General features: G+C 43.3%; 1 protein-coding gene across 1 annotated transcript in view; it reads right to left on the reverse strand.

Annotated features, from left to right (window-relative positions):
* Positions 1-319: 319 nt before the first annotated feature.
* Positions 320-16,897, reverse strand: part of TBC1D16 (TBC1 domain family member 16) — a 29,624-nt gene continuing 13,046 nt past the window's right edge. The window contains exons 12-14 of the mRNA XM_075701269.1: positions 16,146-16,332; positions 15,329-15,664; positions 320-12,443 (exon numbers count right to left, since the gene is read on the reverse strand). Coding sequence (XP_075557384.1) covers positions 12,222-12,443; positions 15,329-15,664; positions 16,146-16,332 — 745 coding nt within the window. The 3' untranslated portion in view covers positions 320-12,221. The remainder of the gene's footprint in view (positions 12,444-15,328; positions 15,665-16,145; positions 16,333-16,897) is intronic.

Here is a 16,897-nt window from a genome sequence, read left to right on the forward strand (position 1 = left end):
TATCCGTGGGAAACTTAACGCAAAGGCTTTGTAGAGTTTTCGATACGCTGCAGTGAAGTTTCGGCTGGTGTATGACTTATGACCCCATAACGAAGTAATTATTAAGTGTACTAATTAGGTTTTAGAAATTTCACCGTACTTTTAGTACGAATAAACTTTCCCTGCCAAGAAGTCAATGTGAACAAGTTTTCCTATTTTTTCTTGATATTAAACAGTGTTTGGGCTTTGTGGGCTTAGAATTTTCTTGACTGCAGTTAGTACCACATCCGTGTAACTGCCATCATGCATTGCAATACAAAGAAGTGCACCGTGACTCTCATTGTTTTATCTTAACCTTTATTCCAGTATATGCATGGCTGTACATATATGCACATGTTGAGGCACATTAATCACCGCGCAACTGTGTACACACCGTCATGTACAGATACCAGATACAAATCTCGCAGAACACGTACACAGTGAGCAGATAACATTGCACAAGCGACAAAAAGTGTCACGTGATCGAATTGAGAAAAAATTTTCCACAGTGAGATGCCCAGTGCAGAGAGAGGCGCAAACATTGTCTCGCCACGTCCTTTACGTAAAATGTAAAGGGAAAAACACTGAAATATGATAAAATTCAGAAGTTAGAATTCATATACGTACCAAACAAAATAAATTGCACCATGTATGTTTGATGCATTCTTCTGTTAACAGAAAAGCAGAGAGAACCATCCAGTGGGCACTGCTGGTAGGTTACCCATCGTGCTGTGATAAATTTCACATCCATGTCTAAATGGAAAGTTGGTGATAGCCACTATGAGATGGCACAGCCAAACAGGTCCTGTATCTTTTCGTCTGCTGATCATATGCATGTGTTCAAACATGACCGGGTGTGCTTATATACTTGTATATTAAGTCATAACTGTGCTTTATCAATTTTTAAAAATCAGATCTCCCTGGAAGTTTCAATTACTGCTAGTTGACTGTGTGCAATCTCTTCGCAAGTGAAAGTTTGAATGGCACTGACAACGAAAGAATACTGAACACCTAACGAGGCAAACACATGAACGAACGTGCACACTCACTTCAAGTGAAACTTAATTGGTCTGAGAACTAAACTTCTTGAGTTCACGATCTGCAGATAGTTGAAGTGCCGTTGAGGACTTCATAGAGCATCTCAGTCATTTGGTGGAGTGACAGTGGATGCCGTTTCCAATGTACCAGTCTCTCAGGCTGATAATGAGAGCCTACAAAATTCACTTGACTGCATAATCTCAAACGTTCAGCGCCTGAATCAAAAGAAAACATCAAAAAATGGCACAAAGAGATTTTGCTCCAGAATAAAAGTTCAATACAAAAGAGAGTTTGCCACTTTTTTCTGTCCTTATTTCAGTAGCCATGACTAGTAATGGCACAATAAAAAAAAAAGACCAAGGCATTACACTTGGATTTCCTACCAGACTATGTGAAAAGAGGATGAGCTGGCAAATGAAAAAAGCTTTGCTGTTGCAGCAAGATAGGCCTCCATTCAAGGTGGTGGCTTGAAACTGACTCTGCAGCAAACTGACTAGAAATCGTGCAAATCTCAAATTACGGGGAAAAAAAGAGAAGAAACAATCGACATTTGTAAACTTGTACTTCATGGGTTCATAACTAGGCTGCGCAGTAAACTTGATGGATGCATTATGAAATCGCTACTTTTTGCACTTTCTCTCATAACAGCTGACTGCCAGATGTTTCACAGAACCTTGCTCACACCCACCCCTCATTACACTATCACATTTCACTTACACAAACACAGAATACAAGCAATGCACAATGCTATCTACACATCACTGTCATAATAGTTGTCTCAGCCATCATCATCGCCAAAGAGGGACAAACGCCTTCCCAAGCAGCCCTCTCCTGTGCCAGCCAATCATACTCTACCTCTGCTAGTTCCCTAACATCATCCCTCCGTCCAATTCTATGCTGCCTTGTACCCTATCCCACCAATTCTATGCAGTGCAGAAAAAACTGGAGTGCACATGTCAGCCAATCAGCAACAAAAGCTGGCTGCATGGCTGCAATTTTCTAGCGATGTGTTCCGCTCAATTATATGCCACTCTTATCATCCACTCATTCTGTTGATAATGTGGGCAGAGCATTGCCCTGATCGCTGGTGGAAGTGCAAAAAGGAGCAGCATCGGAAAAGGCATTGCTATAAAATCGTGGCCTATGTTTCCGAGAGGGAACGCTCACTCCATTGCGCACTACTGATTCTACCACGACTCATTCATTCAATTAGCACTGCACACACAGAGGGTCACCAATGGCAGACAATGGAGGAGCATTCCTTCTGGTCCTGTGTTCAGGATGGCTGATGCAACCCACAGTTCTCACTGTACTCCTCAGAATTCATGGGACGAGTTATAGACCGTGTTTCGCTTCCCTTGAAACCAGTACCGTTGCACTAACAGACCAGCTGTTCCATGTGTTACATTATCCAGCGAATGTTTAGCATCAACCTTGCATTAATCTACTAATGCAATGAAGGATAAAATTTGCACCACAAGCTCCAGTGCACTTCGTAAGTTGCCCCGACCCTCACAAGAGCCGCCAGTGCAACTGTGACTTGCGTGTTTCCACAACTCGGTTACGGAGTCTGACTAGCAGTGCTATGGATTGTGCATGCAATAACGCCTTATTTGGCAGCTCACAACGGCGCATATTTTATCGGCTCATTTTGCAAAACTCGCGCGTTAGAGCATGCGTACAAAACATGTACAAAATCTGGCACACCAAGACAACTAGAGCTGATTGTGCTCGTGCGTCTTGCAGGAATCATGGAATGGTTCATTTTTCAAAGCCATTGCACCCATCTGGCTCGCGCAACTGCACGTTTGATAGTAATGGAAAAGGCGTAACTCCCTAGACAGGATTGCACATCATAATCATCGTAACACAAATATTACAAGTACAAGGACTAGATCACAAGGGGGTACATAGCACACAACTACAATGCTTTATGTACCAAGAAAAAAACATCCTTTTTTTTTTCATATTTGTGATGAGTGCTTGCACACTATTGAAGACAGGGGCAATATGCAAACATTTTCTTGTGCAGCTGCTAACATGAAGGAAAATGTTACAACACGTACTCAGTTCTAGCAGAGTTGTATGTATGTACATTACTACTCATTACACTTGAGCCCAATAGTATTTTTCTTCAACACACAGCCAAGCTAAGCACTTTAACTGCTTAACCATTTTAACCATAACTTGTGCCAAGTCATGCTGTAATAATTACAGACTCACTACTAGGGCACTCAACGGTTTTCGACAAAAGATATCATAAAGCGAGCGCTTTAGGTAAGTTTAGCTTAAAAGAATTTCTCCATGTAATGAAATGGTTAAGGGGTTAAAGTTGTACAAATTTCACTTGACCCTTCCACAGTGCTGAACAGGTGACCTGAAACTTTAGCACACTATTACAGCTGCTCCAAGTTTCAAATGAACAACAAGAAGTTCTCAAAGAGAAAATGATTATAACTAAGCTGTCGTTTCGGTTCTTCTTCTTTTTTCCCCGTTATCTTTCCTATTTCTTGTACTCTTGATATCACATTTCACCACAGCGTGCTCGTCACTAAGTGAACGCAACATTAAAAGATGGAATGTGTCTAAAATGTGGAGAAAACAAACCCAAGTCTGATTACTACAATATAAGGTGTGAAAAACATAGAATATCCACTATGTAACACTGTGTGTGCAAAGCACGCAACACACATCTCACATCACACTCGCTTGCGCGCACACAGCTCTGCACGCTTTGCAGTAAAGACACTGTCACAGGCTGCATGCTGTACAAAAGATTTGCGCATTTTGCTCAAACAATTCAACAAATTAATCCAACATGAATTTGACGTAGTAGTTCTGCGGAAACCCGCAAGGTGGAGAGAAGTAATGAATAAAGGGAAAATCAGACATCCACCCGTTAAAGAAAAAGAAAAATAAGGTAACAGTTTGAGGGGTGCAAGGCCACAAGGACCAGGTCTTGCCAAAGAGTGCCATGAAAAATAAGAACATAAATGGCAAAAAGAAAAGGAAAATTGCAAACTAATGGAACATTTTCACATTTTACAGCATGATGAAACTTAAAGCATGTTAAAGTAAATGTCACTCATTTTAGAAAAACACTTCAATTGAGCCAGAATGTGCCTTCACTACAGGCTGAAGAGTATGTTCAACTGGCCTAACTATACTATTTTGCAGTTTTCATTTACAAGCAGTTAGAGCAATTGGAAAACCAGCAAAATAAGAAATTAAAGAAAAAACATGCTGCATGAACTGGGAATAGTTGGGAAACAAACCAGTTCAACCAATCACTTATTTCCAGTTGGGCTAGAGAGCAAAAAAATTCAAAACTTATGCTAACTAGGACATCGTTCATACCAATAATGGCTGCAGAGCAAACAATCCTAAAAAATAGGAACCGTGAGTCAATTATCCAGGAACTTGACTAACGTTTAAAGTTGTAACTATTTAAACCGTGTGTCTTACTTTCAAACTGACTAGAATCACTTTGAAAAATGCTGTTTTTCTCACACAAGCAAAAGAACAGGAGGGTCCCTGGTTATTGTCAAGTAACTATTAGAAAATTAGAATGATTAAATATTAGAAAAAAGCCTTGGATCTCGAGTTCCTTTCAAATACACACTGGATGTAGAAATGGTCTACCCAGGGGACTGCTGTGCTGATTTAAAGAGAATGTGTCGCTCTTAAGATCTTAAGTTCAATTCTTCCTCCAGTTTATAGTGGATGCTTTACTGAGGCTCTGAATTTCAATTAAAAGAAACACTGACGAATAATCATCAATATTTCTTAAAATCGGAATCGTCATATTTTCAAGCCTGCTAACAATGCAACGAAAGAACACCTAGGGCATCTGCAAGCAGCAGCTGACAGAGCATTCAAAAATATTCAATTTCACCATGTTAGTTTCCATTTATTCCATTTTTAGGTTAACACGTTATATAGTTTAATAAAGCAATAATTCCATCTATGCGAGCTTTCCAAAGGCCTTATTTCGCCATCTTAACTCCTTCAAAATTACCCGACGCATTGCTGCTGTGCTACTCAAGTCATTCTTTCAACTGATGTCTTTTTGGGTCTTTTTTGTTACTCGCGAACTCACCGGCTCTTCTAAAGCCACAAAGACATGCCACCAACGACACTCCTGAATGCTCCCTAACAGCTCTCGCTTCCCCCCCCCCCAACACCCTCCCGTCCACTTCTTTTTTTTCTTTTCCCTTTTGGTCTCTTTTTCTTTTTTTTGTTCTCCCCACCTTCCCACTCTCCCACTCTTGTCCCCTCGTCTTAGGAACCATGCTTACAGACGTCAGGTGATAGCGCTCATTTTCTTTGCACTCGCTTTGCAACCTGCTGCCACCGACAACAACTGCATGTGACGTCACTCTACTAACCCATTAAAACTAACATGCCGAGGATGACGAGGCCGCCTTTGACGAAAATAGGACCTCCTATTGTAATGTTGGCCAGCCTTTCTGAGGCACCTTATACCTGTTTATAACATTTATACCACAGTGTGCTACTCCATCTGTCAGCCCCTCTCTTGATATTGGATTTCAAAGGCCTTTTTAGTAATTTAGGGGTGTTTTCGGACATCGTGTGCAATAGACCAAGCATTTGTTTCTTTAACACTAAATCTATGCATTGCAATGCTTCAACTTTCTTTCGTTACTTTTTCTTTTTTAACTTATATAAATTATTGAAAGACCATAAATTCTACTCTACAAGAGTTCGCAGCATTTGACTTTTTTCTTTTAACTGCAACCAACTTCTCTCAAGTCAATTCAACCGTTGCCTAAGCAGCGTGCACCTGCATTTCCTGTGTGTTATGATGTGGAAATTAACAGCGAAACATTCCTCTGAAATCACTTGCAGAGAACACTTCTTCTAAAGTAAAGTGAACATGCTGTTCACTTAACTGCCACTAAAGTTTTTGAAGTACAAAAACTGCCCATCACTGGGGCCTCCAGTCAATCTGAAAACAAAGCAGTAAAACGTAGCATGTACCAGCACAGAACATCGAAGAGCAAGGAGGCTGCATCGCAGGATAAAACCGAAGCCAGAAAGAAAAGTCAGCCCGACACTTTGTTGTGCCGCGATAAGAAGCTTTAGTGTCTTCTGCCACCGCCCTGGCACGCTGAGCACACGCTCTCCTGAATAAAGACAACGGGTGAGACAGCAATGTGCGACTGTCACAGTCTTTGGTTTCAACAAAGACTATAAATGTACACGTTGCAGCAATCGATCGAAGTTGCACAAGCATGAGGAAGAAAACGTGCACAAAGCGGTTGGCAAAGCGCCCAAACAAGCGCACGGTGATTAAAAGCTGCTGTGGACCAAGCACACTGGGCCGAGTCTGCCGAGCACGGGGCAATGCGCTGGGTTGACGTTTTTAGAGAAAAAGAAAAAGCGAAGGGGACCACTCCATGGACAGTTGGCTTGTGAAGGCTCGATGTGCGACGTCATAATGCTCCCTCCTAGCTTTTCTTTTTCCCCCTTCTTCCGAGCAAGATGTCCTTATTTCGACTTCTCACAACAATGACATTGTACACGACTTCAAAAACTAAAGCCCGTATTTGGCAGAACCTCACTAGGTGTGTCGGTTGTAGGACATGCAAACACAGAAATCTCTAAAATAATGTGTACAGCGTGACCTGAATTTTGATAATGCAAGACACAGTCAACCCACTTTAAAAGTGAAGTACGCTTAGAAATCTCTTTATATTATCAGAAGTTCTGGTTAACAAGAAGACTACACTGACTCTAGACAACTAAACAATAGACCATGAACTGTCCAAATTATCAAAGAAACCATTTTAATAGAACTTATCTAAAAGGAACATTCAAGGCAAAGATTAAGTCAAGGTAAAAGCGATAGATTAGTGCTCCAAAATGTCAAAATCACAAATTTCCAAACAAGAATGAAGGTTTTATAAAGTCAAACGGCATAGGCATGTTGGCAGATTAGCAATGCCAACAAGAAATCACAGGTGCAGCTTCTGACGACATCTTAGTGTGTGCCTTTTAGGATTTGCGTAAGCGGCAGTTGACCACTGACAATAAAAGAAAGATAATTAGAAGGATATTTTGAGATTTAACAAATTGGACTTTCTCCAATTAGCTTTTCCTAATGTTACATCTTCCTGCCACTCTGTTGGCAGTGGATAAGAAAATTTGGTGTCACCTCTGTGCGGCCAGCCTTCCAACTCGCTGAGTGTGTTGGTGCACAGCAAAGCATGGCCTCAAAGATTGTTGACAAGATGTGAAAGTTCTGTGCTGTGCTGATGGCTGGGCAAGATATTTCCACTTGGTTTCTTTGCCACCCTCAATAATGTTCTTAGAGACTCCTTTCACCATGGAACAAGTGCCAATAAATTTTAAAGGCTGTAAGGTATCGCAGCAGAACTGTAATGTATCGCTCTAGCTAGGCTTAATACAGCTGCCTTTAAAGGGCCCCTCACCAGGTCTGGCCATCTTGGGCTGACAAGCGCAGAGCACACATTGTGCAATAACAATAGTGTCTGGAAAGTATTACATCGCTACGCACTGCAGAAAGACCTGAAATTTCAATCCGAATGCAGTTTCCCTCTTCACTCGTAGCCGCCGTGCTCGAAGCCGGACGGTGACGTAATCGTGCTCCTGCGCCTACGTAATCGTGTCCACAGCGTGACGTCGCTTGTGATGACACGTGACTTCGAGAATTATTCAAGATAACATCTGCTATCTGTACGATCTGTTGCTTGAATTGACGAATTGAAGTATAGAGGAATAATAAAACACACAAACGGAATGTCTGCATGTTTTTTTGTTTTACTTCGCACCGAAGCAAGAGAGATGTACTTTCGACTTCGTCTGCTGTTCCCACGGTCATGTGGTCACGTGCGCAGGTACCGAAACTACGCCATTTTCTACCATGTTCCAGCGCGTGATCACGCTCTGCACCCCACTTGTTCTGCCTCAGTATTCGTGTAGCACTGAATTATACCGCTAGTCATGTTTCCTTGTGCACAGCACGCAAAATCGTGTGCTGCGCAAACGAGACAACAGCGTGCGCGCGGCGCGGCGCGGTCAGCGGGAATGTGTAGTGCAGGAAAAAAAATGAGGAGAAAAAAAAAATGAAGCTATCACGCGATCCTCGAGGTCTGGTATGGGAGAATGCAGGGAAGGAATTTCACTTGCGAAGGCTAGTCGGGGCGAGTGGAGAGAGTGCCTTGCTTGGCAGTGGAGCCCGCCTGCTGAAATCATGGGTTCGCGGCACTGAAATATTTCTATCTCTGCTATCAATGAGCCGGTTTGAAAAATTTTTTTTGCGGCAGTACGCTCCCTAGAGGACACGTAACAACTTCCAGCGTACAACCAAAATTTGCTATGGGGCCTGGTGAGGGGCCCTTTAATGTTCCTTTAAAGGGCATCGCTGCAATAACTACCGATGTGAACATGAACAAAATAATTTTCCTCATGCTGCTTATGGAACTACAAAACTGAAATTCTGACCACCTAACAGTGTTCGTATCTCTCCAAGTGCAAACCAAATGCTCATGCCTTTTGCAAGCATTCAGAAAATTTGTCTAGCAACACATCAGAATAAATCCGACGATGTGATGCTCAATGTAGTGAACACAATGCCATCATTTGTTATCAAAATTGCCGCGCTTATATGGACACTAAGTCTTGTCTAAGCTGTATAGTCTGCAGTGGTACAGATGCGATTACATATGATAAAGCTATCGCTTCTCTAGACAGTCCACCCTACACACCGTTACATAATCAGCTTGTAAAAATAGAAAAGATTACGCACACGCAGAGGCTCTTATTTTGCCCACACATGTCTGGGGTAAAAGATTGTATTTTCGACAACTGTACTAGGCCGCCTGTCAGTTTATGAAACACGGCTTTGAAGAAAGAGTGTTGAGTATAATGTCGCGGACAGTTCATGCACATGAAAGTACCAACTCCTAAACATGCATAATCCACTGCCTACACTTTAGAGAATTCAATGCTACATTTTCATCACATAGCTCGACATAGCGTGCAACTTCACCGATGAAAGGCATCAACATTGTGAAATAAGAAAGAGACGAGCGATCCTTTGCTCGTTTCTGCTGGAATGAAGTCGCAACTTGCTGTGATAAGTGAACATCTCTGCTGTGGGGAAGTCTACAATGGCTTGAAGGGACACTACAGAGAGAAACACATAAGTTAAGACTGATAAAGCAGTCTTTCGAAACTCTAATCTTCGTTAATTTTGCGGGCATAGATTGATTATTTAAAAAAAATAGGAGATGAAGGTCAAAGCTCTCGCCGTAAGGTCGGCACTGGCACGTCAGTGTGAAGGATTTCAAAGCACATTTTCGTATTCAGGCCGTGGTGGTTCAGTAAAAGTTCTTGCAGCTTGCTAAGTTAATGTTTTGACTCTTTTAGGATACAAAACAGTCTATTAATAGCAACAAAAAATTAAACTGGGTCTGAGAAGACGCTTTGGAACCCTTGTCACTTCTTACTAGCACCAAATGTATGTACGGACTTCTGAGCAGGCCGCATTTTATCATTCTATTTGTTCGGCTTTCTTACCTTTCTTTCTTTGGTGAGGTGCATTTGCGGTTATTCTTTTGGCAGTTTCAATTGTTGTGTTGGCAAGTTCCATTTACTGTATAGCTATTGTATCTAATTTGCCATGTGCCGTGGCCCCCCTTTTTTCATGCACATCTTAGTTGACCCTTCTATTGTAATTATGCCCCTTCTGCATAGGCCTGCAATATTCCCTAAATAAATAAATAAAAATGCACAATGTCATGACGAGATGGTGCAGGAATTTCAGTGCAGCCATGCCAGCCCACTTTCGTTCATGAAGCCTCTTCTCACGGTAAGAGTGGATGGAGCGGTAAGAGTAGGAGTGGTAAGAGTGCTATTGTAGAACATTAATATAGCAATACAGCTTAAAGAGTATTTCTCTTAGGCGTCCCTTTAAATCAGCAGCCATTCAAACACGATTGTTCAACAAAATTTCTAAAAAAGTTACAAACTTCATCATGATACCATTCATCTTCCTTGGACACGACGCACACGCTATGGCTACAGAGAGGGCTTAAAACGTGTGACAAGATGCGGAGAAGGAACACAGAAGCTCTCCAGGCTCATGAAAGACTGCTGAAATACTGCGACGAATGCAGCGATTCTCCCGACAAGGTGTCAAAAGTCACTGTACCACATTTCTCTTGGCTTTTTGTTTTTGCCTTAAGAACGGGTTGCAATTAACTTGGACTCGGTTGCGGGAAGACATGCTCCCGAACACATTGTAAAAGGAAGCTTTGCCACGGCGGCTCCCACCCATATACGTTTCGCCCAGCATCTGCTGCACCAAATTTGACAAGGCCAGTGGCAGACAAATGAAAATGTTGAAATACACTAGCACTAACTACAAGAAACAGGTTCTTGATGTAGGTCATCAATATTTTTCACCAAAATTGTTGAAGACTGCCAAACAAAAAGAATGAACTGGAGCCATGAAGCTTACAACTCCAACTCGGCAATAATAAAGTATATTGCGATGCTGTGAACGGCCTCCATTGAATGGACAAAATTGATGTATCACTCTGATATACACCACTAATTTACGAGTAGAGATTTAAAAAGAAAATCTTGTTAGCACTGGAACGATTTTATGCAGCCTATAAACTCATACATCACAATTTCTTGCATCAGTTTACAGAACCCCGGCACCTGCTTTTGGTGAGGAGTTACGAATGTATAAACTTGGTGCCTAAATTATCTTTTTTTACCTTACTCATTTCTGCTGACATTTTTTTGTGGAAACCATGAGACTTTAAATAAGAATTCCGCTTCTAACAGCCCATAGACTGCACCTTGCAGGCAGCATCACAGCTTAGGCCAGATCCTGCGGTGCTCTTTTAAGCAGGGCATGCAGAAAGTGTGAATTCCAAGGACAGCAGCTGTGATGAACATGACTGGCAAGACAACTGCTGGAGCAGCTGTACTGACGCTAGGGAAGTCATTGCGTCAGGGCAGAGGACTGCAATTTTCAACCACTCCGAACTGTCGCACCCTCTCCCCTTCTTTACCTTCCCTGCATCGCAGGCATGCATCGCAGGCATGCATCACAGACAGAGGCCCACTTTCCTGCACAGCTGAGTTGTCTAGCAGCTGAGCAAACCTCAGATGGAAGGGTGAAACATCTTATAACTATAATGAGCCCTGTATCAGCACACAGCAAAATCACAACAGCCGGCTAGAACAGGCTGAAGGCCCACCTCAGCAGGCACGTTCTGCAGCCCACAGTTTGCCCAGTTCATAATAGTCATCAGAAACCTCGGGTAAGACGAAACTTGATCCCGGAGGCCAATTAAAACATCAACTGCTATCACTGTCAGTCACATTACTCACATGATCGTCAAACCCACGTGGGCATGGGTGCAGCTGGTGCCAAGTCACATGGTTCAAATAGCTGTCAGATCTAGATGTACCAAGTCACACCTACACTCGACACTGAGTCGAAGTTAAATAAAGCCCTTTGCTGTACACTGCAGTGCACGAAGGGATAGAGGTGAGCGAAGGTGAAGCTTGAGCCACATGCAAATGCCAGGACATGTTGACTTGTCTTCATCAAGGCAAGTATGAATAGGGTCTCCCTTGACCAGAGTGTACCACCATCGTGGAAGAATGAAACACAAACAACAAATTACAATGCAGAATGCCATTCGCAAGTAATAACTAGAGAGCACCACCTCGAGCCATTACTTGCTCGAGCACTAAAGACGGTACAGGCGTCACACCAAGTGCATCAACTAAAATCATGCCAATACAAATTGGCCAAAGCAGAAATGAAAGAGTGAATTCTAGTCAGGCCCAACTTGCTTGTGTTTCATCTGTCCTTGACATTACTACCGCAATGCTTGCACATGCAAAGACAAGCCACCATGTCAAAGCATTAGTCACCGGTCTGTGCTAATGCACCCCTCCGGTCTCTGCAAGTCAACGTCCTCCCCGTTAATTACCTCCGACTTCCGCACCTACGCGAAGAAGTCCTGCGCTCTCGAGAACAAAGATGTGCGTGATGAGTAAACGTAGCTACTTCCCTTCAGCTGCTCATCATCGTTTCCGAAACGGAGGAACGGAAAAATGCAGCTGCCGCCCGGAGCTGCAGAGGCTGAAGATCAGGGAACGTGGTTGGCGGCAGCGGACCCCACCCCCGGCGAGGGAGGTGCCACCGGGTCCTGGCCCCTGTGCGGGCACGACCGGCCGCCGTGGACACCGCGGCACTCGACGACCGGCTCGTGACCGCTGTCCCACATGCCGGGCCCGCACAGCTCGCAGAGGCCAGCCAACGTGCACGGTATGCAAGGCAGGAGCCGAAACTGGTGCAAGAGGCCCCGCGCCTGCAAGCGACCGCGAGGTACAGTAACATCACTGCTCCGGTGGCCCTGGCTAAGCACATTCCATCTTTGCCTTCACATATGTACATATTCACTTACATATTCATACGTACATATTCACTTAGGTCAAACTCCTTCTAGGCCCATTTCATCTGCTAAATGCTGACTTTTCATTAGTACTTCCATTACTCTGTACTATCTATTAGCTGTTCTACTATGTAGTCGTTATGCTCTGTTTTGTTGCGATAGTGCAATTATATTCTCAAATGTATAACATATCTTATTCACGCTTTCTTCGCGAATATTTTGAGCTGCACCATTCTGACTGCCCCTTCATCCTGCTTCTTTCACATTTTGTCTTTCTTTTTATATATTGTATTTCCTTTTCATATGTGCTGGAATAACTGGAGTTGACTGTATACAAGAAAGAAATAAGATATTATATTTGTGTTAATGAACTTCAAGTTCAATAATGCGAAGCTTTACAGTTTCAGTTTATTATTACTTGAGATACAGTCTGTTAGATACAGCTGATATGACGAAAAGAGTCCTAAAGTCAGAGACTGAAATGGCATCCTAGAATATTAGTTATCACAAAGTAAAAATATACACAAAGCAGCTGACTATAAACACATGCAATGTAATGCATTACGTATGGCAACGTAAAGAAGTAACTACTCAAAACAAATTAAAACACTATGAATAAAATAAAGTAACCATGATTATATTATGTACATATATATAATAAAACGGCATATTGAAATATGTAAAGTTAATTAAACAAGAAATAACGTTCCAGCTGATATTTACAAATTTTTGGTATATTTCTCTGTAGAATTATTTCTTGTTTTTCAGCAAAGCTGTTAAGGAGACTTCCAAGACCCTTTTCATGTGACCACAAGTGGCAGCATGCATGCAGCAATCAAAGAAGGAAAAGCAAGGCCAGCTGTATCAGAGCCTTGAATTTGCTTTGAGTCATAATTATCAAGAGTTATAGAACTAGAGTTACCCTGCCTTTAGATCACTTGAATAGACATCAATTTCAGTGCTTGCTAACCTTAGCCAGTAATGAATAATCTTTTTTTTTTCTTGAGTCGCATTTAATTTGCTCCAGTTAAGAGCTCAGTTAAGATAGGAGGGTCCAAATCCCCAAACATTTTGCGAGTATTACATTTGGTTCCCTTCGCTAAGATCAATTTCAGTTCCAGCACCACACCAAGCACTTCAATGTTCATGTTCCCATGCAATCAACATCTCTTCAGCGTCAGCTTTAGAGGCCTTAGCCAATCAATGAAGGTCTCCCGAGGGACCTACGAGGACGGCGTCGCGACCTCTGCTCCCAAGGTGCCCCGTTTTACATTTTAAGAGTGCGAGAACTCCCTTATACGGCTTTGCTGTCCTTGAGGTACGAGTTCCTCGGATTCGCATACATCTGCAAAGTTTTTTTTGTTGTTCATTTGTTTTTTAGTCTCAGACTGTGGGGAAGAAGTTGGTAGTGAGTCCTGCCGCAGAGACACCTTTTTGCATTCTTTCATTCAGCGTACGTCACGAGTCTGGAACCACCTGCTCACTAACATTGCTTCTATCATAGATTAACGCTTGTCCAGACAGCCTTCGTTCGCGTTTTTACATTGCAATTAATGTACATGCCCATGTCTTTTTTTGTGCCGTTTACTATACATTATTTTTTCTCTTTGCATATTTATAGTTTTATGACCGCTTGAATTTTTTCTTGTTCTGTTTCACCTTTTGATAACTTTATTTTTGTATGGATCGCCTTGCTCTCACTTATGTTTCTATTGTGTGAATTGCCATATTTTATGCCGTTGCTTACTATCTGAAACCTCCTCCCCTCTGCAATGCTTTGCGTTTGGAGGAATAAAGAATTATGGAGATTCCACTCACTGTGGGAATCGATGTAAGCGAAGCTTTCTGTACTGTTTTGCATTGATTGACAATATTTGATGGTGATGTCGACCACATGCAACAGTAGTTTGGTGATGTTAAATGTTACCTTGCGTGCATCACTTGTGTTTGTCTACGAAGTGCACAGAACACAAGGCATTTGCTCGAGGCATTGTTCTGCGCCAGTGTTCGTAGCCTGCAAGACTGCTAGCACTGTCGTTGCCTGGCATGGTGCAATGCATCACCGTTGAAGTGTTGGTTTACTGGTCAGCTACCTGTGTAATGTCGTCTTGACACTGCGGTGCTCAGGCTGTCCCGACAGACAAACTAGCACGTTTTTTTTTTTTCAGAAATAGCAGAAACATGCCATACCGCACCTTGCATTAAAATTTTGTCCTGTATTAGCATTTCCTTTATTACGAGCCCCCAAACAAGCCATGCTTTCGGACTTCCCGGCACCTTTCCCCTCTCTCGCGATCCTCCCATGTATACAAAGCTGCCACAAGCCAGGAGTGGCAACATTGTTGTACACCCATTCTGTGGCGGTGTTGGCTTTGCCCATTCTCGCTCTCCTCTCTCTACTTCCCCTCTGCCATTCTATATTAGGACGGCAGTTTGGGCTAGTTTATTAGACCCTTCTATCCTTTCTCTGGGCTGTTGCACACGAATACGCAGGTAAGCGCTGAAGGTTCTTCAGTTCTTTTGCAGGAGGCTAACACAAAGTTACAGCCATCCAGAGGGCATTGTGTCCACGGCTAGGGAGTTCCAGAGGTCATTGTGGCAACGCCCAGGGAGCTCTCATTGGACAGGCCTCATGGACTCCTCTCCCACCACCCCTGCCATGTACATCACACACGTTCTCAACAAACTTCCAATATGGCATGCCAGACCGCAGCAGCAGCCGTTAAAAAGTCGAAGAAAGAGGCAAAGAAGGCTTTGCTTTAATAAAAAACAAACACAGCTATTCGTGTGCCGACATTCACCTTGCGGAGCACCAGGTCGCCGTCCATGTGTCCCGCCAGGGAGCTGAAGTGGAGGAGCATCTCGTCGGGACGCATTCCCTGGTCGACGACGTCGCCCCCATACAGGGCCACGATGGCCGCGCCCAGGAACAGGTGGAACCAGTCGGTCTGGTAGTGCGCCCAGCACGCCTCCCACATTTGCAGCGCCTCGGGCTCGGCAAACTCGCGCTTGAAGCACAGCACCAACCAGCGGTGCACGAACAGCAGCTCCAGGGCGTCCGGGTAGTGCTCGCACTGGCTCTCCAGGTGCGCGTAGAAACGTGGAGTCATCAGCCGCAGCAGCTCCCGCATGTACTCCTGGGCACGTGCCAGAGATGCTGACGTCATGGCAACCGACGCGATCAAATCGCGATATGACAAACCTGGTTAGAACTAATTATCGAATATGATGTAGCAAGTATTTTTCTTGCCCATGCTGTATTTAGTGGGAAGTGGAGGCATGCATACTCAGTTATTGTACGTAGATAAAATATACCCATTCACAAAGTGTGTATCAGCTTTGGAAAAATGAGGTCAGTCGGCAGAGCTCTCTAGAGTGCCCAAAGTGAACAGTCAAATGTACACTGCCGGAAAAGTTTATGGGATACAGGATTTGTCAGCAAAATTGAATTCCCAGAAAGCCTGGGCACATACATAGCCTCAAATTCAATTTCGATCTACAATGGTTTTTTGCAACTTGCCCTCTGATTCATTAAGTTTCGTCACAAAACTTGTATATCATAAACTTTTGTGGCCAACTGTACTACAGTATGGAAGAAAAAAAAGAAGTTACACGTACCAGGTTAAGGTCCATGTCGCCGTCCTTGGGAGAGCTGACAAAGATGGTCCTTTGCATGAGTCCCACAAAGCACCAAAAGGCTTCCGATTCGTCTTGGATTTCAGCCAGAACAGGTGCGAGGAGGTCAGACATGCCCTGGGTGTAGCCCAGGTTTGGGTTGCAAGCTGCATAGTTGAGGAGGATGTTCCTGATGGAGAAAAAGCAGAGGCAAAACTAAGCTCAGATCACCAAATGACGGCTCGCAAGACATACAGTTGAGCCTTGACACAGTGATCACAGGTATAATGAATCATGAAACCCCACATGCGGCCAGTTGTTTGTTCATCCACTTTCACTTCCATTAATTTATCATTTCTTTAATTCAATTAACAAATACATGTAATTTCCCCTATGCTGTCCTTGGTGTCTTTGTTTGTAGGCTTCTTCTGAGACGACTAATAAAGATTGGGCCCTCAGTTTCCTTTCTTCTCACTCATTACATAACGAGGCCTCCAATCCGTAAATTGATGCCCTCAGGTTAGCATGGGGGGTTTTACTGAGAAGTTGCCTTCACCCAAAGAGATCACATACACGTGATGCCCACGACAAAAAGGGATGTTCCACATCCGCTGTCAAGGACGTGAGGCGTGGTACTGGGTAACACTCCCAGGTTTAGCACTAGTAGACAAACATAAATGCCCCAGAAAGTAGATGGGACAACAGCGCCGCGGTAGCTCAACTGGTAAAAGCATCGCACGCGTAATGCAAAGACA

This window comes from Dermacentor variabilis, chromosome 8 (genome assembly GCF_050947875.1).
Source record: "Dermacentor variabilis isolate Ectoservices chromosome 8, ASM5094787v1, whole genome shotgun sequence".
Taxonomy (NCBI): Eukaryota; Metazoa; Arthropoda; class Arachnida; order Ixodida; family Ixodidae; genus Dermacentor; species Dermacentor variabilis.